Source organism: Canis lupus, chromosome 17, assembly GCF_011100685.1.
Source record: "Canis lupus familiaris isolate Mischka breed German Shepherd chromosome 17, alternate assembly UU_Cfam_GSD_1.0, whole genome shotgun sequence".
NCBI classification, from domain to species: domain Eukaryota; kingdom Metazoa; phylum Chordata; class Mammalia; order Carnivora; family Canidae; genus Canis; species Canis lupus.
The window spans coordinates 18,379,574-18,404,420 of record NC_049238.1 but is presented as its reverse complement, the minus strand read 5'-3'; the positions used below and the strand labels follow the sequence as shown (position 1 = coordinate 18,404,420).

The 24,847-nt window shown below is 33.9% G+C and overlaps 1 protein-coding gene across 2 annotated transcripts in view; it reads left to right on the top strand.

Annotated features, from left to right (window-relative positions):
• The window catches only part of ATAD2B (ATPase family AAA domain containing 2B), a 158,195-nt gene that overhangs the window by 88,992 nt on the left and 44,356 nt on the right, over positions 1 to 24,847 (top strand). For both annotated transcript variants that reach the window (XM_038560889.1, XM_038560888.1), the window contains exons 17-19: positions 1,095 to 1,230; positions 10,233 to 10,419; positions 21,731 to 21,916. In XM_038560889.1, coding sequence (XP_038416817.1) covers positions 1,095 to 1,230; positions 10,233 to 10,419; positions 21,731 to 21,916 — 509 coding nt within the window. The remainder of the gene's footprint in view (positions 1 to 1,094; positions 1,231 to 10,232; positions 10,420 to 21,730; positions 21,917 to 24,847) is intronic.

Below are 24,847 nucleotides of genomic sequence, written 5' to 3'. Positions count from 1 at the left end.
GGTATGTATGAAGCACAGCTATTAGTACCCACCCAGGTTGTAGTGCAGATAAATTTTTTAGTATTGCACTCTCAATAGAGATTATAGTTCAGTTTGTCCATTGAGCTATAACAGATGGCAGACCCATATAGAGACTAATATTACTTGAATGACTGTATTTTTAAGATTGGTTTTGTTTCCTTGGAATTCTTGATTCTCTTAACTAGATGTATAGATGTGTGTATATGTGTACTATGTTAAAAAATAAGTCAGTTTGTTCCTTGTTGCTTTTTTAAGAGTTGGCCATAATTCAAGCCTCTAGTAGCTAAGCAAGGTATTGTATATGAAATACTGGTTTTGGTCAAAACAACTTACAGATTTTTAGTAAATATGTGGGTGTTTTGTGAGAGTATCTTTTTTTTTTTTTTTAAATACCTGGGATTTGGGATGCTGGGTGGCTCAGCGGTTGAGCATCTGCCTTTGGCTCAGGGTGTGATCCTGGGGTCCTGGGATCGAGTCCCACAATGAGCTTCCTGCATGGAGCCTGCTTCCTCTGCCTGTGCCTCTGCCTCTCTCTTTCTTTCCCTCTCTCTCTCTTTCTCTCTCTCTCGTGAATAAATAAATAAAATCTTAAAAAAAAATAAGTACATGGGATTTTTTTTTAAATAAGAAATTTATTTATTTGAGAGAGAAAGAGACTGGGCAGAGAGGGATAGAGGGAGAGGGAGAAGCTGACCCCCTGCTGAGCAAGGAGCCTGATGTGGGGCCTGATCCCATGACCCTGAGATCATGACCTGAGCCAGAGACAGACGCTTAACCAGTTGAGCCACCTGGGCACTCCAAGATGACATTTCTTTTCCAGACTTCTTGTAGTTAGTGAAGTCTTCCAAATCACATCTCGTAGCACTTAGTCTGTAAAGGTAAAAGAATTCCATTAATTTCATTTACAAATTACTTAAGAAACTGCGGTTTGTCAGTTTTCCTGGTTGATCTGCATTATTTGATAGGTAACTATTAATGTTACATAATTTTAAAACATTTATCTTAGCTTTGATGGGGTACTAATATTAAAGGACTTTATAAGCCTCATAATCTTTGTGAATTTTTTTTAACAGATATAGAAACTCTGATTTTAGATGATAGTGAAGATGAGAATGCTTTATCAATTTTTGAGACCAGTTGTCACTCAGGATCACCAAAGAAACAGTCATCAGCTGCTGCTGTACATAAACCCTACCTTCATTTTACAATGTAAGTAACATATCAATTTTTTTAAAAATTTAGAGTGATTTTTACTAGCTTACGGTTAGAATTATGGTATCTTTTTACTTATGGTTATAACTTTGAGGACTTTTTTTCCTGCTGTTTGGACACAATTCTGGGAAACTTTTATTGTATATGCTTTTGTGTGTGATAGTAAGTTGGCTTATTGGTCAATTAAAGATTATTTTTTTTCTAAACTGATTGTGTGATTTTTTTTTTTTTTTTTTTTTAGGAGTGTTATTACTTTATTTATTTTTATAGATTTTATTTATTTGAGAAAGAGCGTGCATGAGTGGTGGTAAGGGCAGAGGCAGAGGGAGAAGCAGATTCCCTGCTGAGATGGGAGCCAGCTGGCAGGGCTTCATCCCAGGACCCAGGGATCATGAGCTGAGCTGGAGGTAGATGCTTAACTAACTGAGCCACCCAGGTGCCCCTCTTTTTTATTATTATTTTTTAAAACCAAGGTGGAAGGAATGTCTTTAGAAAGCTCATATCTTCAGGTTTAATGCCTTTTATTTTGAACTAAAATAGTCAAATGTGAAATATTTATCATGATCTGGAATATTTTAATTTGTAACAAGTGTCAGATGATAGTTTAGGGATTCTAAGACTACTAAAAAGATTCTGAATTAGGAATCTCTCAGTTGGGAGATACACAGGTAACTTTTTGATTCCCCAAAACCTCATTAGTTTACACTTTCCCCATTCAAATTTTATAGTTTTTCTATTGACATTTACCTTTATCCATGTTAAAGCAGCTTTTGTCATGCACTTTTTATTGGTTAAACAACATTAGTGCTAATGTAATGTTAAATTAAGGACCCAATAGTTTTCAAATACTTATTAGCAGCTTCATCACTTACTTTTACATAATTAGCATGATAGTTACAGGACCATAATGCTCTGTCAGGTAGGTCTAATAGCACTTTTATTAGAAAAGGCTAGATTGATTGTATGTACTTTTGAGTAATTTTTTTTAGAGATATTTTGAACAAATTCAAATCTGCAACTTCTTGAAGTTTCTCCCATGTAGATTTTGGTGAAATGTTAATTTGATTATTTGCACTGATAACTCTTATTTTTTATTTTTTAAAATGAGGCTTAAGTTACTTTCATTTACTCTTCTTTTTCTTTTGTTCTTTAACAGCAGATTCTTCTAATAGAAACTTTTCTTCTATTCCAGATCCTTTCTTTTATGCACTCAGGGACACTTTCTTAGATTTTTTTTTTTTTTTCAGCAATTTCGCAAATCTGTTTTATTGATGGCTAAGGGAAAACCAAAAAAAATTTTTTTTCTGACTCTCACCTGGCTACCCTGTGTGCATGTGTGTGATTTGTTATTTATTTGGATTTGAACTATATAATAGAAGCTAAGAAACTATCATCAGGAGATTTGTTCTAATTTTATGGGATAGCTCTGTTGTCAGTAACGTGATACAGAAATAGATTTTGATATTAGAAAATTTCATGGGCGGTTTTGAGGCTGACTTTTTATTAAGAACATTCTCTGTCATTTAATGTATATCATTGGTATGGCTTGCTTTTGTTTAGTTTAACTTGTTTTGAAGGAATTGGGTTAATTTTAGCTTCTTTTACCTAAAATTTGTAGTTCATGATGTGATTTTTTTTTTATTTAATAGAGAGACAGCTATATACTAGAAATAGGCTTTTTTTGTTTTAGATGTTTTGATAAATTCTATTCATTTCTTTATTCTCCAATTTTCTCAATTTTTCTTTCTTTATTCACCATTTTCCCAATATTTATGTTTTTATTCCTGGCACTGTACTGGGTGCTGAAAACATAAGCATAAGTAATATATAAAGTAGTTCTTACTCTGGTAAGGTGACAGACATTGTGATATGGCTGAAGTGTTGTGATACCAGAACTAGAAGTTTCCATTGGGAAGTCTTGGCAGAAGAAATGGTGATGTTTGCTGTCCTCAGTATGAAGGGATGAGTTAGCATCTGATGCTCCATACAAACTAGACATGTGGTAGGTATATAAAGCCTGAGGCTTTATATGTAGCAATACATATAGGCCTTTTATCAATCATACAGCATATGTGGTATCATCATTTTATAGATGAGGAAACTGAACCACAATGAAAAATAAGTAAATTACCCGTGATTAAGCTGCTAGCAGATAATAGAGTTAGGGTCTGTGCTGTTTGTTTCCTATGATCCTATTTTTTCTATGATACTATGTGATTTCCAAGTTGATTTCTGAGATTAATAGGAAGATAGAGAAATGTATTGATTTTTTGCGTAGGTTGAACAGTATAATTTTCACACTTTCCAAGAAGCATACACTTTAGAATAGAGACTTTTAATACGGGCTAAACATGGAGGGGGGGTTGTTGGTTTGGTTTGGCTTTGTGTTTGAACAAGTGTTAGCATGTGTTAGATCAACACAGAAAAAGTGCTCAATGGGTAGAAAGCATGAGTTTAATATTGGTCTCCAGTAACACTAGCTTGGGCATTGCTGGTGGGTTCTTGTTTCTGGGAATAGTTTCCTAAAACAATGTTGAAACCTTTATTTAGATTTAAGGTGAAATAGAAGTCAAGATATTTAAAGTCTACCAATCTGATAGAAAACCCTTATGATTGAAAATAAGTTTTCTTTCTTACTGTATATTACCATAAGGGGATTAGAAACAGAGCTTTCTGAGGTTTTCTAAATGAAAATAGCTTTGTTTTTTCTGATTAGAAAGATGATATACTCTGTAGAAAATTCAAGTAATAAAGAAGAGCATAAAGAAGAAAGTAAAAATTAAAGCCCAAGCACCTGAAGGTAATTTTTGTTAAAGTTTTGGTGACCACACTTCCATATTCTCTCTATGCATATAGACAGACCCACATATTATTTTATGTAAATTAAAATCTTCCTGTAAGGCTAATGTAATTTGTTTTTTTATCTATGTTGGGAAAGTTATTTCATGCCAGTATATTTTTTAATGTCATTCTTTTAAAATAGCTATATAGTATTTTTATCTTTTGGATGTTCCATAATTTTTATAACCTTATTGATAAAGATTGAAATTTCCAATTTTTTTCTTTTATGATAGATATGTGGATCTGGATAGGCATCTTTTCTCAGTATACATTTTTAATACCATTATCTGATTCATAGCTTAGGGTAAATTTTAAAAATTGTGATTGCTATGTCAAAGGAATTTATTGATGGCTAAGGGAAAACCAAAAAAAATTTTGGTTTTTTGGTTTATATACTTAAAAACATGATACAAGTGGTTAAATTGACTTCCAGAATAGTTGTACCAGTTTACATTTTCAGCACTGATATATGAGAGTGTTATTTTTCCTATACCCGTGTCAATTCTGAATACTGCCTTTTTAAATCTTTGCCAACCAGATAGATGAAAATAATATCTTCTCGCTTGTTTGAGTCATTCATTTGTTCTTTCATATTTACTCATTCAGATAATATGTCAAAGTGCCCATCATGTGCCATATGTTGTCCTAGGTACTTGGAATATGTCAATCAATAAAATGGACATAGACCCCTGATCTCATTCAGCTTATTTTAGATGGAGATAGACAATAAAACAGTAAGTGTAATAGATAAAATATTAGAAGATATGTACTTTGAAAAAAATGTAGAGAATGCTTTAAGAGGTAAGGGAGTCCTTGGGAGTGGAATGAGTTGCAGAATATTCTTGGATATATGTTATGTGACATAATTGCCAAATTTAATTTTGGAAAATTTTGCCTTTTTCCATTACTACTAGACATGAGAAAACCAATTTTTCCAATGTCTACTCTCTAATGGTAATAAATTAATTTTTAGTTTGTCAATCTAACAGATAAAAGATGTGTTTTTATTATTTTTATTATTTTTTTTCTCTCTGTTAATAACTACTAAATCTTCCCCCCTCCACCTATAACTACCAAACCAACCAGCCTCCCTCCCTTCCTCCCTCTCTCCCCCCCTTCTTTCAAAGGGAGGGGCAGAGAGTGAGTCCTAAACAGACTATGAGCAGAGTGTGGAGCCTGGTGCAAGGCTTGATCCCACCACCCTGAGATGATGACCCAAGCCAGAACCAAGACTACGATGCCCAACTGACTCTCCATTCAGGCGCCCCACCAGATCTTTTTAAGCCAACATTGGTCTTGAGCTTTAGACTATCTCTAGCTCTCTGTTACCCTTGGTGTGCTACACATCTTTCATATGTACTGGATTGCATCTTCCCTTCTTGTTCTGCGAGTCCGGTGCGCTACCATCTGTGCAGGTGTTACTAGAATTGGACATTGTCCTCAACTCAACTCCTTCCTCTTTCTTTCTTCTTTATCTAGTCAATGTCTAGGTCCTGTGAATAAATTTCATCTCAGGCTGTTCCTTCTTACCCTGTCTGACCCTGTTCTTGTCTAGATTATCATTAACATCTCATGACTGGGTTATTATTGAAGACTCCTAATTGGTCATCTTTCCATCTTTCCTCCTGTTCTGTCTTTTTTCAAACCCTTTCCTATACTGTGTAGTGATCTAGAGTTATCTCCCAAAAACAAGTATATGATCATATCATTTCCCCTGCTTAAGCTAATATGCTTCCTCATTGTCTTCAGTGTGCATCCCAAACTTTTAACATGGCTTATAAACCCTTAGTAGTTCTTCATAGTCTGATTCTCCTTCCCTCCTTTCCTCTCTAACTCAAACCTTTACCCATACATTGCCCTAAAACCTTAAAAGAAGTTAGCTGTATGATCTCCAAAGGGCCAGGGGCCTTTGATCATTTATATATCCTATTTTAATTCTTAGAATTCGTCCTTTTTGCCTTCAGCCTGTTGGGTTTGTGTTTTGGTAACCTAGGAAAGCCTTTGTTGAGTCTCTCATTGAGGTCTCTCATGGCATTCTGAACAGTGCTGCTTGTTAATCGCACTGAATTATATTGGTTGTAGATTTCCTTTTTTTATTCAATACTATTCAAGTATGAGCTCTATAATAACTGATATTGTTAGAAATCCAGGGCTGAAGGATTTAGCATAGGATTCATTCTCTAATTATTAAGTGAAATCAATGAACATTTAAAAAAATGTTATGTTTCTATTTTCTATTTGAATTATCTGTTTCTGTACTTTGCCCAGGAAGCTGTTTTCTGTTAAAATCTTATTAACGTAAGCTCTTTATACATTAAGAACTGTTCTGTGGGATGCCTGGGTGTCTCAGCAGTTTAACACCTGCCTTTGGCCCTGCGCATGATCCTGCGGTTCCAGGATCGAGTTCTGCATTGGGATCCTGGCGGGGAGCCTGCTTCTCCCTCTGCCTGCCCGCCCCCCCCCCCCGGTCTCTCATGAATAAATAAATAAAATCATATATATATATATATGATTATGATATATGTATGTATATATACATATAATATAAACTATATATAGTTTATATATAAATTATATGTATATATATATAAACTATTCCTGTTGGGGCACCTGGATGGTTCAGTAAGTTAAACATCTGCCTTCGGGGATCGAGCCCTGTCGGGCTTCCTGCTCAGTGGGGAGTCTGCTTCTCCCTCTCCCTCTGTTCCTCCCCCTGCTTATGCGCTCACGTGCTCGCTCTCTCTCTCAAATGAATAAATAAAATCTTAAAAAAAAAAACTGTTTCAGATTCTTTGTCTCATTTAGTTGTTTTCTGTTTGGTTCAGATTGTAATTTTTGAGTTCCAGAAGTTTGTAGAGTTTTATGAATTTAAAATATACAAATCTCTTATTTTTTCTTTTTTCTTTGTCAGAATTAAATTTGTGAAATGATCTGAATCTTCCTTATTTTAAAACAACACTTATTTTATAATCCATTCCCATTTCATTTATTTTTTGTGCTTATTAATCTTATATGAAATTCTTTGAACTATGTTGAGTTATTTCCTGGGCTGCCTATTATATTCTGAATGGGTGTTTGTTTTCTTTTGTGTATTCTACATTATATTCTATTATTCTATGTTATAATATATTTCAGTATAAAGTAGTGTACATCCTAACACAGTGCTTCACTTTAGCAATTATATGGACCTGAATGAGAATTTGAATTCTTTCACCATCATTTGTACAGTCTTATAGCTAACTTCTCTGCGTCTTGGTTTCTTCACTTGTTTAATAAAAGAGGAAGCTATGTTTTTCATAGGATTGTTAAGGAAATTAAAACTTTATGAAGTGCTTATTACTAAAACAGGTTTAAATGTTCTGAAATTGGAGCTAGTACATTTTACCAAATATTCTTGATGTTCTTATTTGACTGTTCTTTCAGATGATACTGAGATTAAGTTCTTTTTGCAATTAAGTTTTAAATCTCCCATTCTTCCTCAATTTTTTTTATATTGATGTAAATATTTTATTTTAATGTTTTCTTCATTTTTATTTAAATTCTAGTTAACATTTAGTGTAATACTGGTTTTGGGAGTAGAATTTAATTATTTATTTTAAAAGATTTTATTTATTTCTGAGAGACAGAGAGAGAGAGAGAGAGAGAGAGACATAGAGAGACATAGGCAGAGAGAGGAACAGGCTTCATGCAGGGAGCCTGATGTGGGACTCGATCCTGGGACTCCAGGATCATACCCTGGGCTAAAGGCAGACACTTAACTGTTGAATCACCCAGATGTCCCGGGAGTAGAATTTAATGATTCATCACTTATATTTAATACCCAGTGCCCAACATAAGTTCCCTCCTTAATCCCTGTCACCTATTTAGCCTGCCCTCTACCCACTTCCCTCCATCAATCTTTAGTTTGTTCTCTGTAATTAAATCTCTTTCAGTTAGTGCCCCATCCCCCCTCTCCTTCTTTTCCCCCTTCCACTATGTTCATTGGTTTTGTTTCTTAAATTCCACATAGGAGTGAAACCTTATGGTATTTGTCTTTCTCTGACTGACTTAATTCTGCTTAGCATAATACCTACACTCTAGCTCCATCCAGGTCATTGCAAATGGCAAGATTTCATTCTTTTTGATGGCTCAGTAATATTCCATAGTGCATATACCATATGTTCTTTTTTTTTTTTTTTTAAAGATTTTATTTATTCACGAGAGAGAGAGAGAGAGAGAGAGAGAGAGAGGCAGAGACACAGGCAGAGGGAGAAGCAGGCTCCATTCAGGGAGCCTAACATGGGACTCAGTCCCGGGTCTCCAGGATCACGCCCTGGGCCAAAGTTGGCGCTAATCTGCTGAGCCACCTGGCCTGCCCCCCGCCCCCCCTTTTAAGGATTTTATTTATTTATTTATTTATTATTTATTATTTATTTATTTATTTATTTATTTTATTTTTATTTATTTATGATAGTCACAGAGAGAGAGAGAGAGAGGCAGAGACATAGGCAGAGGGAGAAGCAGGCTCCATGCACCAGGAGCCTGATGTGGGATTCGATCCCGGGTCTCCAGGATCGCACCCTGGGCCAAAGGCAGGCGCCAAACCGCTGCGCCACCCAGGGATCCCAAGGATTTTATTTATATATTCATGAGAAAGAGAGAGGCAGAGACACAGGCAGAGGGAGAAATATATTCTTTGTCCATTCATTAGTCAATGAACATTTGGGCTCTTTCTATAGTTTGGCTATTGTTGGTAATGCTGCTATAAACGTAGGGGTGCATATGTCCCTTTGAATTGTAGTTTTGTATCCTGTGGGTAAATACCTAAATTGCTGGATCTCAGGGTAGTTCTGTTTTTAACTTTTTGAGGAACCTCCATACTGTTCTCCAGAGTGGCTGCACCAGTTTCCATTCCCACCAACAGTGTAAGAGGGTTCCCCCTTCTCCACATCCTCCCCAGCATCTGTTGTTTCCTGTGTCGTTAATTTCAGCCATTCTGACAGGTGTAAGGTGGTATCTCATTGTGGATTTGATTTGTATTTCTCTGATGATGAGTGATGTTGAGCATCTTTTCATGTGTCTGTTGGCCTTGATGTGAATACTTTAAATATATGAAATAAAATACCATAAACTATAGTTAACTATAAATGGGTTAGGAAGAATTGACATCTTTATATTCAGGCTCATTATGTATAATATATAGTTTCACATTTTTGCTAAGAATATTTAATATCGTTTGTCTTACTTTACATTTGCATTTGTAAATAGGACCTCCTTTCCTTCTTTATATTGGTTATTGATGGTATTATGATATATTTCGACTTTTCTACTTTTGTCTTCTGAATTGTTATGATTTCGTGAAATTTTTTAGTGCATACTCTTATCCTTTACAAGTATAAGGATGTTATACTTGTACTTATACTGTTTTCCTTATTTCTATTTCATTTTTTTCTTTGCTTTATTCTTACTGCATTGCTTAAAATTGCCTGTATTATCTATAGTGATAGTAGATAAACTTGTTTCATTTATCATTTTAATGGTGCTCTAGAATCTTGAGAATGCAAGTTGAATTTAGTTTAATATATTTTCCTAAATTTGTTTTCTCTGTTGTAGTTCTTTAGATATTATGTATTAGGATATGGACATTTAGTTTTTATTGGCCCCAAACCAAATTTTACTGCCCGTGAAAAAGTCCTACATTTTTTTTTCTATCTTAAAAATTGTGGTAAATAAAATATACATAAAATTTACCATTTTAACTATTTTTAAAAATGTCCTATATATTGGGTAATCATCTGATATACTTATTTCTTTGTTGAAGTAGGATTGTTAACATTTCACCTTGGATAATTGATAGCTAAATCCCACTTGCTGTCTGAAGCATTTTCCAAGTTGATATACATAGTATGATAAGGTGAATATGCAGGTATTTTTACATTGTTTTAGAAGGAATTTTTATACTTTTACATCTTGGTTATTAAAATGGTCAGAGAGATCAACATTTTAAAAGCATAATTAATGAAAAAATGATTCACTGTACTTACTTAAAAAATAAGGATAAGAGAAAGTTTTGTTAATTTGGAGTTACATTTTTTATTGTAAATATTTGACCTAATTTTTCTTCCTGATCTTCAGAGTGTATGGTTTTGAAATAATTATCATGTTTTAATGTATTACAGGTCACCATATCATCAGCCAACCTCTTACAGGCCAAGATTATTGCTGTCTGGAGAACGAGGCTCAGGTCAAACTTCTCACCTTGCTCCAGCACTTTTGCACACTCTAGAAAAATTCTCTGTGCACAGACTAGATCTCCCAGCACTTTATTCAGTTAGTGCCAAAACACCTGAAGAATCATGTGCACAGGTAGGTTTGTACCATATCAGAGTACTTTTAACTTTCTTATTTTTTATATCTCTGTAGTGTGTGTAGATAAAGTTTTTTCAAAGAACAGTAATGTCAATATTAACTTTTTGTTGGTTATTCATGAACATTCAAATATTAAGGCTGAGGATCCTTTTAATAGGTGGATTATGTTTAAAAGTCAGCTCATTGTTTCCCCATGATATTTCATTATTTTCTGAAATTTCAGTATTCTCTTTCTTATGTTAAAGTTTTATTAAACATTTTAGAAAGGAAGTTTCTTTTGCCTCTTCTTTCTTTCTTTCTTTCTTTCTTTCTTTCTTTCTTTCTTCTTTCTTATTCTTTCTTTCCTCTTCTTTCTTTTCTCTTTCTTTTTCTTTCTTTCCTCTCTTTCTTATTTCTTTCTTTCGGTGCTTCTTTTCTTTCTCTGTTCTTTTTTCGTCTTTCTTCTTTTCTTTCTTTCTTTCTTTCTTTCTTTCTTTTTTAATATTTTATTTATTTATTCATGAAAGACACAGGGAGAAAGAGAGGGGCAGAGGAAGAAGCAGGCTCCATGCAGGGAGCCCTAAGTGGGAGCCCAATCCTGGGTCTCCAGGATTAGGTCCCAGGCTGAAGGCAGTGCTAAACCGCTGAGCCACCGGGGCTGCCCTCTTTTGCCTTTTTCTCCCCCACTTTTCAACGCTGTGGTTTCAGAGCCTTTCTAGACTTATGTCTCTACTTACCTAAGAAAGGGAAATGATAACCAATTTGAGATGCCAGAATTTAAAAATAATGTAGGAAAGTGATAGCAATTTAAAAATTATATGTATTTGCACCAAGAGTCAAGTGTGATACTTGATTTTTAACTACTTTATATTTGCTGTTTTGTGAAGTGCAAAGTTCTAATGAGGCTGTTTATATTCCTTGAGGTTTTAATATATAACTATGAATTTATTGTAAGTGTGTCATGTTAGATCTAGAAGTTAGGGGAATAAGTTTTTTGAGCTAAGGGACCTTGTCTTCACCATTTCTGTCTCTCTGACACAGTGCCCAGCTCATAGTAAGTACTCATTGAATGTTTAAATTAAATGTTTCTTATGAATAAATTAGAGGAATGTCACTTTCTACTTTGATATTTAGCCTACTTTTAGAGATGAGGTGACTACAGTAGTAACGCTGAAGAGCATTGCACATAATTTTGTTTTTTTCAGATATATTTTATAAAATATTTAACACCTACACATACTACCTAATTGAAAACCTTTCTAAAAAAAAAAAAAAGAAAGAAAACCTTTCTATTACTTGTAGCAAGAAATGTGTATTTATTTAATAGTCCACAGTGTTGATTTCATTCTTTTTTATTTACAGTTGTTTGGGTATCAACATTCTAGTAGCACTTTACTACTTAGAAAGCCCTAATTAATTTTTTTTCTAAAACCCATGGCTTAAATAAAAAACTATATACCAGTACTTTGTTCCAAGTTTTATACATTTAACTCATCCCAACTGTGAGTGCTTTCCAATAATGTTGATTTATATATTTGTTCATATCTTTCCTTTTTAGTGAGAAAAAATTATTGCAGTTTGTATGCAAGTAAGAGAATTACTCAGTACCATTAAAAATAAATCCAGGGAGAGAGAATCTAAACAGTCACTAATTATGGAAGAAAGAACTTGAGTATCAAAAAAACACTAAATCCAAATAGTTTCACAGGTCAATTCCTTTAATCTTAAAGGATAAGATCATTTTGATGCTAAACTGAACTACAAAGAAAACCATAAGACTAATCTCACATAGGCAATGGTCATAAAGTGAATATTACAAATAGATTCTAATAGCACACCAGAAGAGTAGTATACTGTTATTGAAGCATGCAAATTTGGGGCACCTGAGTGTCTCAGTGGTGGAACATCTGCCTTTGGCTCGGGTCGTGATCTCGGGGTTCTGGGATCAGTCTCACATCAGGCTCCCTGTGGAGAGCCTATTTCTCCCTCTGCCTCTCTCTGTGTGTGTGTCTCATGAATAAATAAATAAAATCTTAAAAAACCATGCAAAATTGATTTAGTTAGACATTAAGACATAAAAATACTGGGACAGACTGAAGTTATAAATCTTTGCCTATGATATGATTGTATATATGGAAAACTTATAGGACCTACTGAAAAATTACTAGGCACAGTAAGAATTCTGTAAGACACTTTCAAAGTTAATGTAAAATAGTTTTCTTTTGTACACATAGTAACAAGTTAGAAATAAAGTAGAGGAAATGATCCCATTTAAAATAAGTTTACCTGGAAATTAAATAATTAATTAAGGGCCTAAAAGAAGAAAACCAAAAATTTAGTAAGGAGGACAGTTGAATTAAAAAAAAAAAAAAAACAACACAAAAAAACAAAAACAAAAAACAGCAACAACAAGAAACTTTTTGTTTTTTGCCTTGTGTTTTAATTACTGTACTACAAAGTATGTACTCAAGTTAAATTGCAAACTGATTAAAATATCAGCTACTTTGCTTATTGTTTGTAGCCTTGGACAATTTGCTTAACTTCTTTGAGCTTTAATTCTCTCATCTATTAAATGAAGATAATGGTGCTACATAATAAGGTGGTTGTAATTAAAACAAGATCATCCAAGGGCACCTAGGTGGCTCAGTCTGTTAAGTGTCTGCCTTCAGCTCAGGGCATGATCCCAAGGGTCCTGGGGTTGAGCCCCACTTTGGGCTCCGTGCTCAGAGGCAGTCTGCTTTTCCCTCTCCCTATGCCACTCCCTTTGCTTCTGCTCTCGCTTTCTCTTTCAAATAAATAAGTAAATAAAATCTAAGAAAGAAAAAATACAAGCTGACCCAATAGGGATGGCATATAGTACCCAGTAGCTGTTAGCTGTTATCATATTTATCACTACTGCTACAGCTTCTTGACACAACCAAGGGCTGGTAAGAGTCAAAACTGGAAAGTTGTGAGTTCTTTTCTAAATTAATGTATAAATTAAATGCAATCTCAAATATGATGTACCCAGAATTTAAGAGGAAGAGTTACAAAAGGGCTTTGCGTTTCTTCTAGAAAATAAATATGAGGGATTCCTGGATATCTCAGTCGGTTAAGCTTCTGACTCTTGATTTTGGCTTGGGTCACGATCTCAGGGTTGTGAGATCAAGCCCTGAGTTGGGCTCTGTGCTGAGTGTGGAGCCTGCTTAAGATTCTCTTCCTCTACTCCTTTATCTGCTCCTCCCCACTGCTTGCATACATACATTCTCTCTCTCTCTTAAAAGAATGAAAGAAAGAAAGAGAAAAGAATGAAAGGGAGAGAAAGAAAGAAAAGAAATATGAGGATAGCAAAGACACTTTTAGAGGGAAAAATATGAAGGATTTAAAAAATGTAACAGAACATAGTAATAAGGAATATGTACCTGTGCAGGGAAAGACAGATAAAGTAATAGAAGAGAGAATGAACACTTAGGCTTATGTAGAAATGAGAGTTTAGTATCTGATGATGTTTAGCATATGATGATGACATTAGATAGCATAGAATAGATGAATTATTTAATAAATGGTCATGGAAAACTGTCTGATTCTATGAGGGGAAAAATAAAACAAAATGGGATTTTCTACCATTTTTGGGGGCCCCCCAAATAAATTGTAGATGTCAACAGAACTGTAAAAAGAGAATTCACAAGGTCAATATATTTATTATCTTGAATATGAGAAAGTAGTTTCTACGCAATGAACACAAACTAGAAAACATAAAGACTTGAACAAATTTGACCTTATAAAATTTAAATTACACATGGCAGAAATATTGTAATAAAATTAATAGACACAACCTGGCAAAAAAAAGTATATTTGTAACACACATCAAGGGTAAGTTTCCGATCCCTGGGTGGCGCAGCGGTTTAGCGCCTGCCTTTGGCTCAGGGCGCGATCCTGGAGACCCGGGATCGAATCCCACGTCGGGCTCCCGGTGCATGGAGCCTGCTTCTCCCTCTGCCTGTGTCTCTGCCTCTCTCTCTCTCTCTGTGACTATCATAAATAAATAAAAATTTAAAAAAAAAGGGTAAGTTTCCTAAATATACAAAAATATGTTAAAATCAGTAGGAAAAAGCGACAGTGACAATGTAATATAAAAATTGGCAAAATAGCATGCCATTTATAGGAAGAAAAAAATAGAAAAAGCAACAAGTAAAAGTTTCAAAAGATTCTTAGCCTCACTTATAGGTGAAGAAAATGCAAATTATAGCAACAGGATACTATTTTGAAACAACTTTCTGGTTTGTAAAAATAAAAAGCTTGATGATGACTGGTGATTTTGGAGAGTAGGTTGGTGTTACTTTAAAAAATTTTAAATACATATACCTTTTGGCCCAGGATTTTTAAGGAAAATTTTTTAAGGATGTTTCAGCTATAGTCATTGCTGGATGAACAAGGACCTTTATCACAGCATCATATAGCATTCCCAAACTAAATAAGACCAACAAACTAAATGTCCTTGAATGGTGGGTGGGCTATGATAAATTATGTTATATATCCTTATGTACTGTGAAGCCATTAACAAGAATGAGGTAAATTTACATAGGAAATATACGTGAAAGGGGATATTTGTGAAAACAAGTTGTAGATTAATCAATCAAAATATGATCTTTGTGTAAAAGTAAACCTTAAAAATATATATTCATGCTTATCTATAAGCAGAAATTTTGTCCATAATACCCCAAAAAACTGTTAATAGTCATTGCTGGGCAGCCCCAGTGGCGCAGCAGTTTGGCGCCGCCTGTAGCCCAGGGCATGATCCTGGAGACCCTGGATTGAGTCCCATGTCAGGCTCTCTGCATGGAGCCTGCTCCCTCTGCCTGTGTCTCTGCCTTTCTCTCTCTCTCTCTCTCTCTCTCTTTCTGCATCTCTATGAATAAATAAATAAAATAAAATCTTTAAAAAAAATAATCATTGCTTTGGCGTGGGGGAAGGAATTGGAGAATTGGGGAATGAATCAAACTTTGTCGTTTTAGTTTACAATCTGCTATACGGTTTGGATTTTTTTTTTTTTGATGTGTATGTTTGATAATATCAAGCAAAGTAAAGAAAATCACTTTGAAAGAAGATCATTTTCAGAGAGAGAGTATTCTCTCTATAGTTCTTTAGCTAAAATGTGTGTGTACATGTTCATAAATCCATTACTGACTTAATATTGGGTGAGGAAATACTTAGGAAGCAGTGTATTGAACTATGTTGGTGTTGCTGCGATTCTAGAATTTTTTTCTGTGTTCCACTGGGCATCATTGGGGTAAATTTGAATTCTAACCATATCCTCTTAGATCTCTTTGTCATCTTTTACTACTTTTTTGTTGTGTTTTTGGGAAGGTTGGAGAGAGGTGTCCTTTGGTAGTGGAAAAGAACAAAAACGTAACATTTTTCTGGTTGTATTACACTGCATTTAGTACATCAAGATATCTCATCTTTTCTGATTATGCCAATAAGGTCCTGGATGAGAAGTAGAGCTTATTTTTGAGTGACCACACCTAGGTGTCCAATCTGATGGGGGGACTGAGTAGAATTTTGTAGATATGGGTAGCTGAAGCTCAGACTTCTGAATATTGGCTAGAGACCAGATAAACTGTCCTGGTTAACCACTGATTATTTGTATTTTAAGTACATGTATAAAGTTATTTTAAATTGGTAAATATATTACTGTCTCTTATAAAAAATTATCCAAAAGGAGACTATTACATTATAAAACTAAGCATTTTTTTTTCTTAATCTGTGGAGCTATTAGTTGGTATAAGGAGATAAAAAAGTCCTAGGAAAGAGAATATACTAGTCAGGTGCTAAAATGCTGGAAAGAAGAAAAACCTCTTCTCTTTCCTCCTGTCTTCTATATTCCCTTATTCTCTTTTACCTTACTTCTCTTGAGAGTTAGTCTTCCTATAGGCAGGATTCTCTCTAAATTGATGTGGTTTAACCTGTGGCAAATGGCAAATTATTCTTCTGTGCTTTTCTCTTTTCTCCAGCCTTTGAGGTACTTAATATAAATTAAGTTGGATTATTTAATAATGTGACACAAACATGAAAATTAATCTTAAAGAAGTCTTAAATGATCTTTAAATCTTTATATATGTGATAAGGTGGAAAAGTAGAAAAGCCCAGTTTATATTTCTTTATACATATTTAACTCTATGTCTGTTTTTAAAACATATTCACACACAGGGATGTATATGAAAATCTTTATTCCTTCATACTGCCTCAGCCGATGATACTATAAATTATGTGAAAACAGTAGAGGAATTAATGTCTACTAAAGGGTTTTTTCATTGTTTATTAAGATTTAATGAATATAGGAGTTGTCTGGGGGTGCTTATTAAAATTTCTTTTTCCCTGGGTCTACTCTCAAGATTTCTGATTCTTTAAATTTGAGGTTAGCCCAGGAAAATGCACTTTAAACCTGCATCAAGGTGTTACTATTCTGGGTCTTCAGTAGATCACACTTTGAGATACAGTACTTTGGCTGATGACTAGACACTAGGTATTTATTACTGAAAACAACTCCCCAATACATAAAGTAGTGTGTGTGTGTGTGTGTGTGTGTGTCTATCTGTCTATATATATATATATATATCTCATAATCTTCCAAAGGCTCTGGAAGGAAAATAGAAAACTCTGGTGTAACCTGAAAGATTTATTATTCCATTAAGTTTACAAGTAATTATTGAGCCCTACAATAAAGTTGGAGATGTTAGTAGCTGTAGTAAAAGACTTATCTTTATTAATTCTCTTTTAAAAAAACCAGCTATGATTTCCCTTTTCTGACGCCTTCAACTGTTTTTGTTTTTTTTTTTTTTTTGTCTTTTGTATTATTTCGACTGTTGATTTAGGAAAACCAGGACTGATGAGTGTATTGTATTTTATCTTTTTTATTAATGCAGAAGTACGATTGAATTGATAAATTTATTTATATGTTATCTCTCAGAAGCTTTGGAGTTTGGCTACTGTATGGTGTTACAAGTAATTTCAGTCAGTAAATAAGGGTTGTTGTGAGTGTTTGGGGTTTTTTTTTTGGTGAAAATTTAGTATATTTCTTATCCCAGAAAGAAATCGTATTTGGAAATGTTCAGAGGAAATCCTTTTGGTTAAATAGCTTGAAGGAATTAAGATACTTACCTATGTGTATTCTTTGGATGTTCTTGTGTTTGTTTACAAGGGTTTCTGGATTTCTCCCATAACAGTCTGTGTATACTTTGGATACTCTTGTGTTTGTGCACGTGGATTTCTGTGTTTTACCATAGCAATAACTTTTTTTTTTTTTTTTTTTGAGTTGTAAACAAATTGAATTGCCCTGGTCCAGAGTTTATCACATTTACTGAAATTCTTGAAGTTTTTAGGCAATGAAAATAACAGAAGAGGAATTTGGGTGATTTAATTTTCATAAAATGTTGCTTAATATTGTATTTGTTCAGACTCTAGTATAGTTATGTTATAACAGGCTGTTTTTGTATGCTTGTGGTGAAATCGAGTACTTTATTTCTTGAATCCTGATCTCAGACAGTGTCTCCTTCTTACAGAGATGCTTGTTAAATCCTAGGTAAATAGAATATAAATGGAGTAAAGTGAGAGATACTATATGAAATTATTAGTAATGCAGATATATTATTTATTATAATATTTTGTGATAGCATGGTATAAGGAATTGAATAAACTTATTTTAATAGTGCTTTTTATTATAAAAATCAAGAATATTTTAGTCCCTGAGATTTTTAACTTATGTTTAGTAATTGTAGCACATTCATAATACTCTAACAAAAGCAAGACAAATTCTAGAGCTTTATTGATGACAAAAAGTCATTTCCTTCTGTCTTATATGGCCCCTTTTAAGAAAATGAAAGCTATACAAGCTTAGAGCTTTCTACTTCATACACATTTGTGTTTAAAATTGCTCTAGTTTCCATTTTCTAAAGAAAATGGCTTGTTATGGGCTCTATAGTCTTAATTTTTACAATATAGTAAACCTTCATGCACTACACACTTTAATTTGCTGGCTAAAATACTGACTTGAAAGTTTAGCTTTTGAGATGATAATAACTCTTATAAATAGAGATGCAGTTTCCATAATTAATGCTTCCTTATATGGATACTTTTAACTTTAATGGCCTGATTTTTCTTTCATATCTTTAATATTCAGAGGAAGTAGTTTGTGATTTTTTTTTAAATAAACTTTAAAACAAGTTACATAAGGGACCATGATGTCTGGCGCAAGAAGAGGCCAGAAGGAAATAAAATATATTGTTTACAGAATCAAAATGAACAGTTCACATACACTGGTGTTTGTTCATTTTATTTGTGCAAGAGTGCTGGTCATGTCAGAGGTATTTTGGAACGGTTGGTTCAGTAATTTGGCCTACTGTCTTTTTTTCTCTATAACAGTTTTTCTGTTTTCTACTACACCTTGCACATCCACCAATCCAAGACACCCTATAGGTGAGTATTTTTCTAGTTATCAAATGGCATCACTTGTTCCCAAGACAGTGCCGCTTCACTAAAACTAGGCTTTATTTTTCTACTCTGAATCTGTTTAATTGATTACACAGAGTGTATCTTGTCCCACAACTTTAAAAGTTACCAGCAAACTGCTGAAGAGCTGTTTTTACATTATAGAAGAATCACAATAAGATTGAATTTTTACCTGAATTTTTAAATATTGTTTTTAGACTATCTTTTTGAATTTTCATTATAAAAACTGGAGAACTAGAACAGCTTGGCTATATAAAGAAAATATGAAAGTTTAAATATTCTGAGATCACATGGGGTAAGGAATTAAAAATAACACTTGTTTTATTAGTGCTTCTAAATTTTTCTAGAAATTAGGAATGTTTTTCCTGTAAAGGCTTAGGAGAATAATTTTGAAAATAGCCCCTGGGTATTGATATCGCATGTAGTTAGGTTAATTGTAAAATCAGGTGATTGATGTACATTCATGGACCAGAAAGCCTAAGCCTTTTTATTTTCCTGTATTTGTCTTAGGCTTTTTTCCTTCTGATTTTTCCCCCCTTTAGGTTTTCAAATATAATTTTTGAAAATTCTACTGATAGAGATATTTTCTTAAAGTCTTTAGAAATAGTAGTTCAATAGGAGGTCATGTTCAATTTGTTGATTGGAGGAGAATTGGATGAAAAGGAAAAAAATAGAAAACCCCCCTCAACTCTCTTAGAGTTGGTGATGCTTTTATTTCCATTTCAGCCTCGCAAATAAGTTTAAAACTCCTATAGTACTGCATTATTTAACTTCTGACTCTGTAAAGTTTTTGTTTATCACTTAACTTTCTGTTGCTTTGCCCTTACTCTTTGGTACTTATTAGCAGCTGGATGTTCTCTACACACATTTCTAGAAAACCTAACCTACAAGTACTAGAATGAAAGGCTACATTTTATGTTTTTTAAAGGCATGTTTTCTTATCTCTTCTTGGGCATGTGGTAACTTGCATGGCTGAATTAGGTGGTTAGTTTTGTGAGGTTTCTCAGTAAACCATATAGCCCATTAGTCTTTTTCATGTAAGCACACTTCTTTCCCTGCTGACTGTCCCTGGTTTTACCAGCACAGAATGGGAGTTGGAAAGACAAAAGGCATTGGTTACTGTCTTCCACATACCATCCCTCATTTGGGTGGCATGTAACAAATTTTTTTCGGGGAGGGGGAATTAAATGCCTCACTTGCCTTTGTGCTCCTGTGTGGTTCCTTCCTTTTGCCAATATTTATGCTTGTTTTTCTCTTATGAATCTTCTACAAGAACTTTGGAAAACAATAATCCTTGGATTTTCAAGATCCAGGATAAGAGGGTGCGTGTTTGCAGAAAAGGTCAAAATTTGAGAGTCCTGGAGTTGTACTGTACAACTGTTCTGGATTGGTGGATATGCAAATATTAAAGGAAGGGAAGGAGCAAATATTACTTTTGATGTGAGTGATCATAACATCTACATTTCCAATTTTGGGGAAAATTTTATTTGAGCATCTTCCATCTGGTTTATTAAATTGGCAGTACATTTTATTTTACACAGAATGTTTAAGCTTTATAAAATGTAGCATTTGAAAAATTCATGCAAGTGGTAGACTTACTCATTAAAGAAAAATAATCATTTTGATTATTAGGAACATTTCTGATAATCCTAATCATTTGAAATATTAGATTGTTATTTCTCTATCTTGCACATTACACAGGTTAATTGAAATGTGAAAGTAGTAGAGAATTTCAGAAATAGAATTCTGAAATTAAATTGAGGAAAGATTTTTACATTTATTCTCTCACAAAAGTATTGAGGAGATGCCATATTAACTCACAAGAATTGTTGACACGGGGTATTGAGCTGTTGTTGACATATATGTAAAGGGCAGTAGTTCTGCTTGGCAGCTTACTAATAGCCAACCTGGTCCTTACTGGCATATGTTGGCAGAGTGCAACTTAAGCTATGGTTATGACTATTTTTTTTTTTTAAAGATTTTATTTATTTATTCACGAGAGAGAGACACAGAAAGAGAGGCAGAGACACAGGCAGAGGGAGAAGCAGGCTCCATGCAGGGAGCCCAACATGGGACTCAATCCCAGGTCTCCAGGATCATGCCCTGGGCTGAAGGCAGGTGCTAAACCGCTGAGCCACCTGGGCTGCCCTTAGGACTCTTTTTAACACCCAAGGAAACTTTAGTTTGTATTTTCTGACAATGGGAGTATCTCAGAGCTTTTTGCTAATTAATTTATTGCTCTTTAGCAATGTGAGGGTATTTTGTGACTATTTTATGGAGGATTGAATTAAGGTAATAGGAAGTAAACAAGTGGTTCAGTAGGTAGTTCATTTTAAGCCCTAAGGTGGTACATTGTGGTGAAAGTGTTTATTTAATTCATATATTTAGTGATTTTAGGGAATGTGCACAAACATGGAAACTATGTCTTCTCTTTTTTGTGCTTTACTGATACCATTCTGACATGGGTGATATATAGGTGCATGTTTACCTCTTTATTTGCAAAATATTTTATAGTGGTGTTTTGCTTTATTATCTTTACATGATAGATAAGTAGAGCAATTTGATTCCTTTATACTAAGTACTGAATAGGAATAACAAAATGGCAAAAAAAAAAATACCCCTTCTTCTTCTTCCTCTTTTTTTTTTTTTTTTTTTTTTTTGAGGGGCAAGGGTAGATAGAAGTTACTATGTGGGGCTACTACATCATATTTTGAACAGCTTGATTATCTGAGCTGAGAATAATTACAGTAACAGGCCTGACACATTTCATGTATTTGGGGGTTACTGAGTAAAGTTGAGAATATCCATTTGAATTTTTAATGCCAGTTCTTTCCTTAATTAGATTTTTCGTGAAGCTCGAAGAACAGTACCTAGTATTGTTTACATGCCTCACATTGGTGATTGGTGGGAAGCTGTCAGTGAAACTGTGAGAGCAACTTTTCTGACATTGCTGCAAGATATACCATCATTCTCACCTATATTTTTATTGTCTACCTCTGAAACCATGTACAGTGAACTGCCTGAAGAGGTAAGAAATGATTAAATATTTACCTTATTGTTTCAAATCATTGATCTTATAAATTGGACACATTTTAATTTATTTAATAAATTTAACTTCTTTAGCAAAATAAATGCTGTTTAGATTCATGCCTTGATTACATTACTTATTAGCCCTATGACTTAAGCAAGTTAGTAAATGATTTAAGTTTCAATTTCTTTTTTGGCATACTAGTGATATATTTGTCACTGTTGCTGCGAAGATTGAGATAATTGACATTTAGGCCAGAATTCCAGCATATGTGCGGTATGATACATACTATGAAGGCCTAAGCTGTATCATATAGTTCCATTATAATTAGCTTTCTTATTCTTGCTGTCTGGTAGATTATTTGTTGGGATTTAACCTTTCAGTTCTTTCTTTGGTATTATCATTGTTAATTTGTTATTACTGCTGTGCATGTTTTTCAAATCTGATACTTTTTAGTTCAAAGCCCTCATATTTAACATATTAGAATCAAAGGTAAAGTAACATTTGCTTCAGAAAAAAAAATAGTCAACTCATGTGAACAAAATTGATTTTTAAAAAAGTTGTGCTTCTAATCCCCTAAGCTTACTAGGTCTTGATATGACCACCTTTAGAAATGCTTAGAAGTATTTTGGCCAGGCAACATAGTTTATTTAAGAGATTTTGCATGTTTTAAATGCTATAATGTAAACCATAATAATGTAGAATTTTATGATTAAGATACCTATTTACTGAGTTCTTTTGTTTAGCACTTGTTAGATATCTTGTTAAGGTTGATTTGTACACTTATTGATTTGTAAGTAAACTATATGTAGAATAATTCGTTTTTGGTTATTCAGAATCCAGTATTCTTAATTAAGACTATTAATCACAATGTTGTTTTATCATAGAGGCCAATAAAGTTTAGCGGAATACTATATGTAGTAAGAGTCAGGAAAAAACAAGTTGTACTGACTTACTAGTCTTTTGATTTTGGATAAATATTTGAACCTAGAATAGTCTCAGTTGTCTCATCTATAAAATGTGGATAATAACAGATAGGCTTCTTGGTGTGAGATAGTATATGTGAATTTATGTTGGAAACCGCAGAGCTATAAAATGTTTGGTATTATGAAGTAGGAATGTACTTGAAATTGATTTAAATGGATTGGACCTGGACATACCTAGGAGCCACTTTAAAAAATTAGATCTTCACGCTCAAATAGTTTTATTATAATTTTATAAGAGATAAAGAAAATTTGGGGGTAATTGAGGGTTCTACTTAGGAATATATTGTTACCTGATGTTTTCCTGATATTGTTTGAAAAATTTGTAAATAAAAGTCTTATGAACTCATCTTGATAACAGCAATTTTAGGGATGCCTGGGGGGGTCAGTGGTTGAGTTATCTGCCTTTGGCTCAGGGTGTGATTCCAGAGTCCCGGAATCAAGTCTCACATTGGGCTCCCTGCATGGAGCCTGCCTCTCCCTCTACCTGTGTCTCTGCCTCTCTCTCTCTCTCTCTCTGTCTCTGTCTCTCTCTCTCTCTTTCTCTCTCTCTGTGTGTCTCTCATGAATAAATAAATAAAATCTTTAACAACAACAACAAGCCCCAGCAATTTCGCCTACTCCTGTTGTTTATTTACATATATGATTTTATTTTTTTTTTTCATATATGATTTTATTGTTTAGTGTTTTGTTTTTGTTTTTAAAATTGGTGTGAAGCCCAATACAAGGCTTGAATTCATGACCCTGAAAGCAAAACCTGAGCTGAAATCAAGAGTCAGACACTTAACAGACTGAGCCATCCAGAGGCCCCTGTTGGTTTAGTTTTTTAAAGCTAAGGTTAGACCATACTTTCAGTGTCGCTATATTGTCATAATTTGTAATGGATTCAATTTATTCATTGTTTATCAGTAACCTTAATTAGTAGCTAAAGTATTAGAGATTAACTAGCATTGAATCCTGAAATTTCAACTTCCCCCCATTTGTTTTCTGTATTCTTTGCCCATATTAACCAGTTATTATTATTAACCAAGTAGCTACCAAAACTATCATGGATATCCACATTAGTGGGGGAGAAGATTAAGAGAATTCTCTCTCTCTCTCTCTCTCTCTCTCTCTCTCTTTCATAAAGATTTTATTTACTTATTCATGAGAGACACACAGAGAGAGAGGCAGGACATAGAGGGAGAAGCAGGCTCCTCGCAGGAGGGAGCTCAATGTGCAACTCGCAACTCGGTTCCCGGACCTGGGATCACGCCCTGAGCTAAAGGCAGAGGCTCAACCGCTGAGCCACCCAGGCTTCCCTAAGAGAATTCTCTTAAACTACTCATTACATAATATGTTTTATATTTACTGTTCTTTGGAAATTCTCTGTCCCCAAGCCATTCATTTAAATTTCAGCTTTGCTTTTAGAATGCTTGCTTTGTTTAAGAGATGGTAGGGAATAATAGCACAAATTGATAAATATTTGGTGAATAAATGAAAAGCATAGAGAGTTGCAGACTAAGTAACTGTAGGCTAGCAAAGTGCCTGATCTATATATATAAGTTTTATAATAGAATATATTATATTCTGTATAAACTGTATATATAAGTTTTATAATAGAAATAATATTAATAGAATAGTGTATTTAAATACACTAGAAAGGATATTTTCAAATTTTTTTACTGATGAGGTGTTAGATTAAAAAAAAAACAGGAATCATTGTTCTAGATGAGCTGTTTTCCAAATGTGGTTCAAGGACTTCTGTGAACCCCACAAGACTTTCAGGGGAGATGTCACATTCCTTTTTTTTCCTAACTGTATATCTGCTTGAATATGGGTTTTCTTCATGTACTTCAGTCAAAACAACATATTACAACAGATTGAATGTAGAAGCAGAAATGAGGATCTGGTTGTCTCAATAAGCCAGCGTTTGTTTTTTTTTTAAGATTTTATTTATTTATTAATG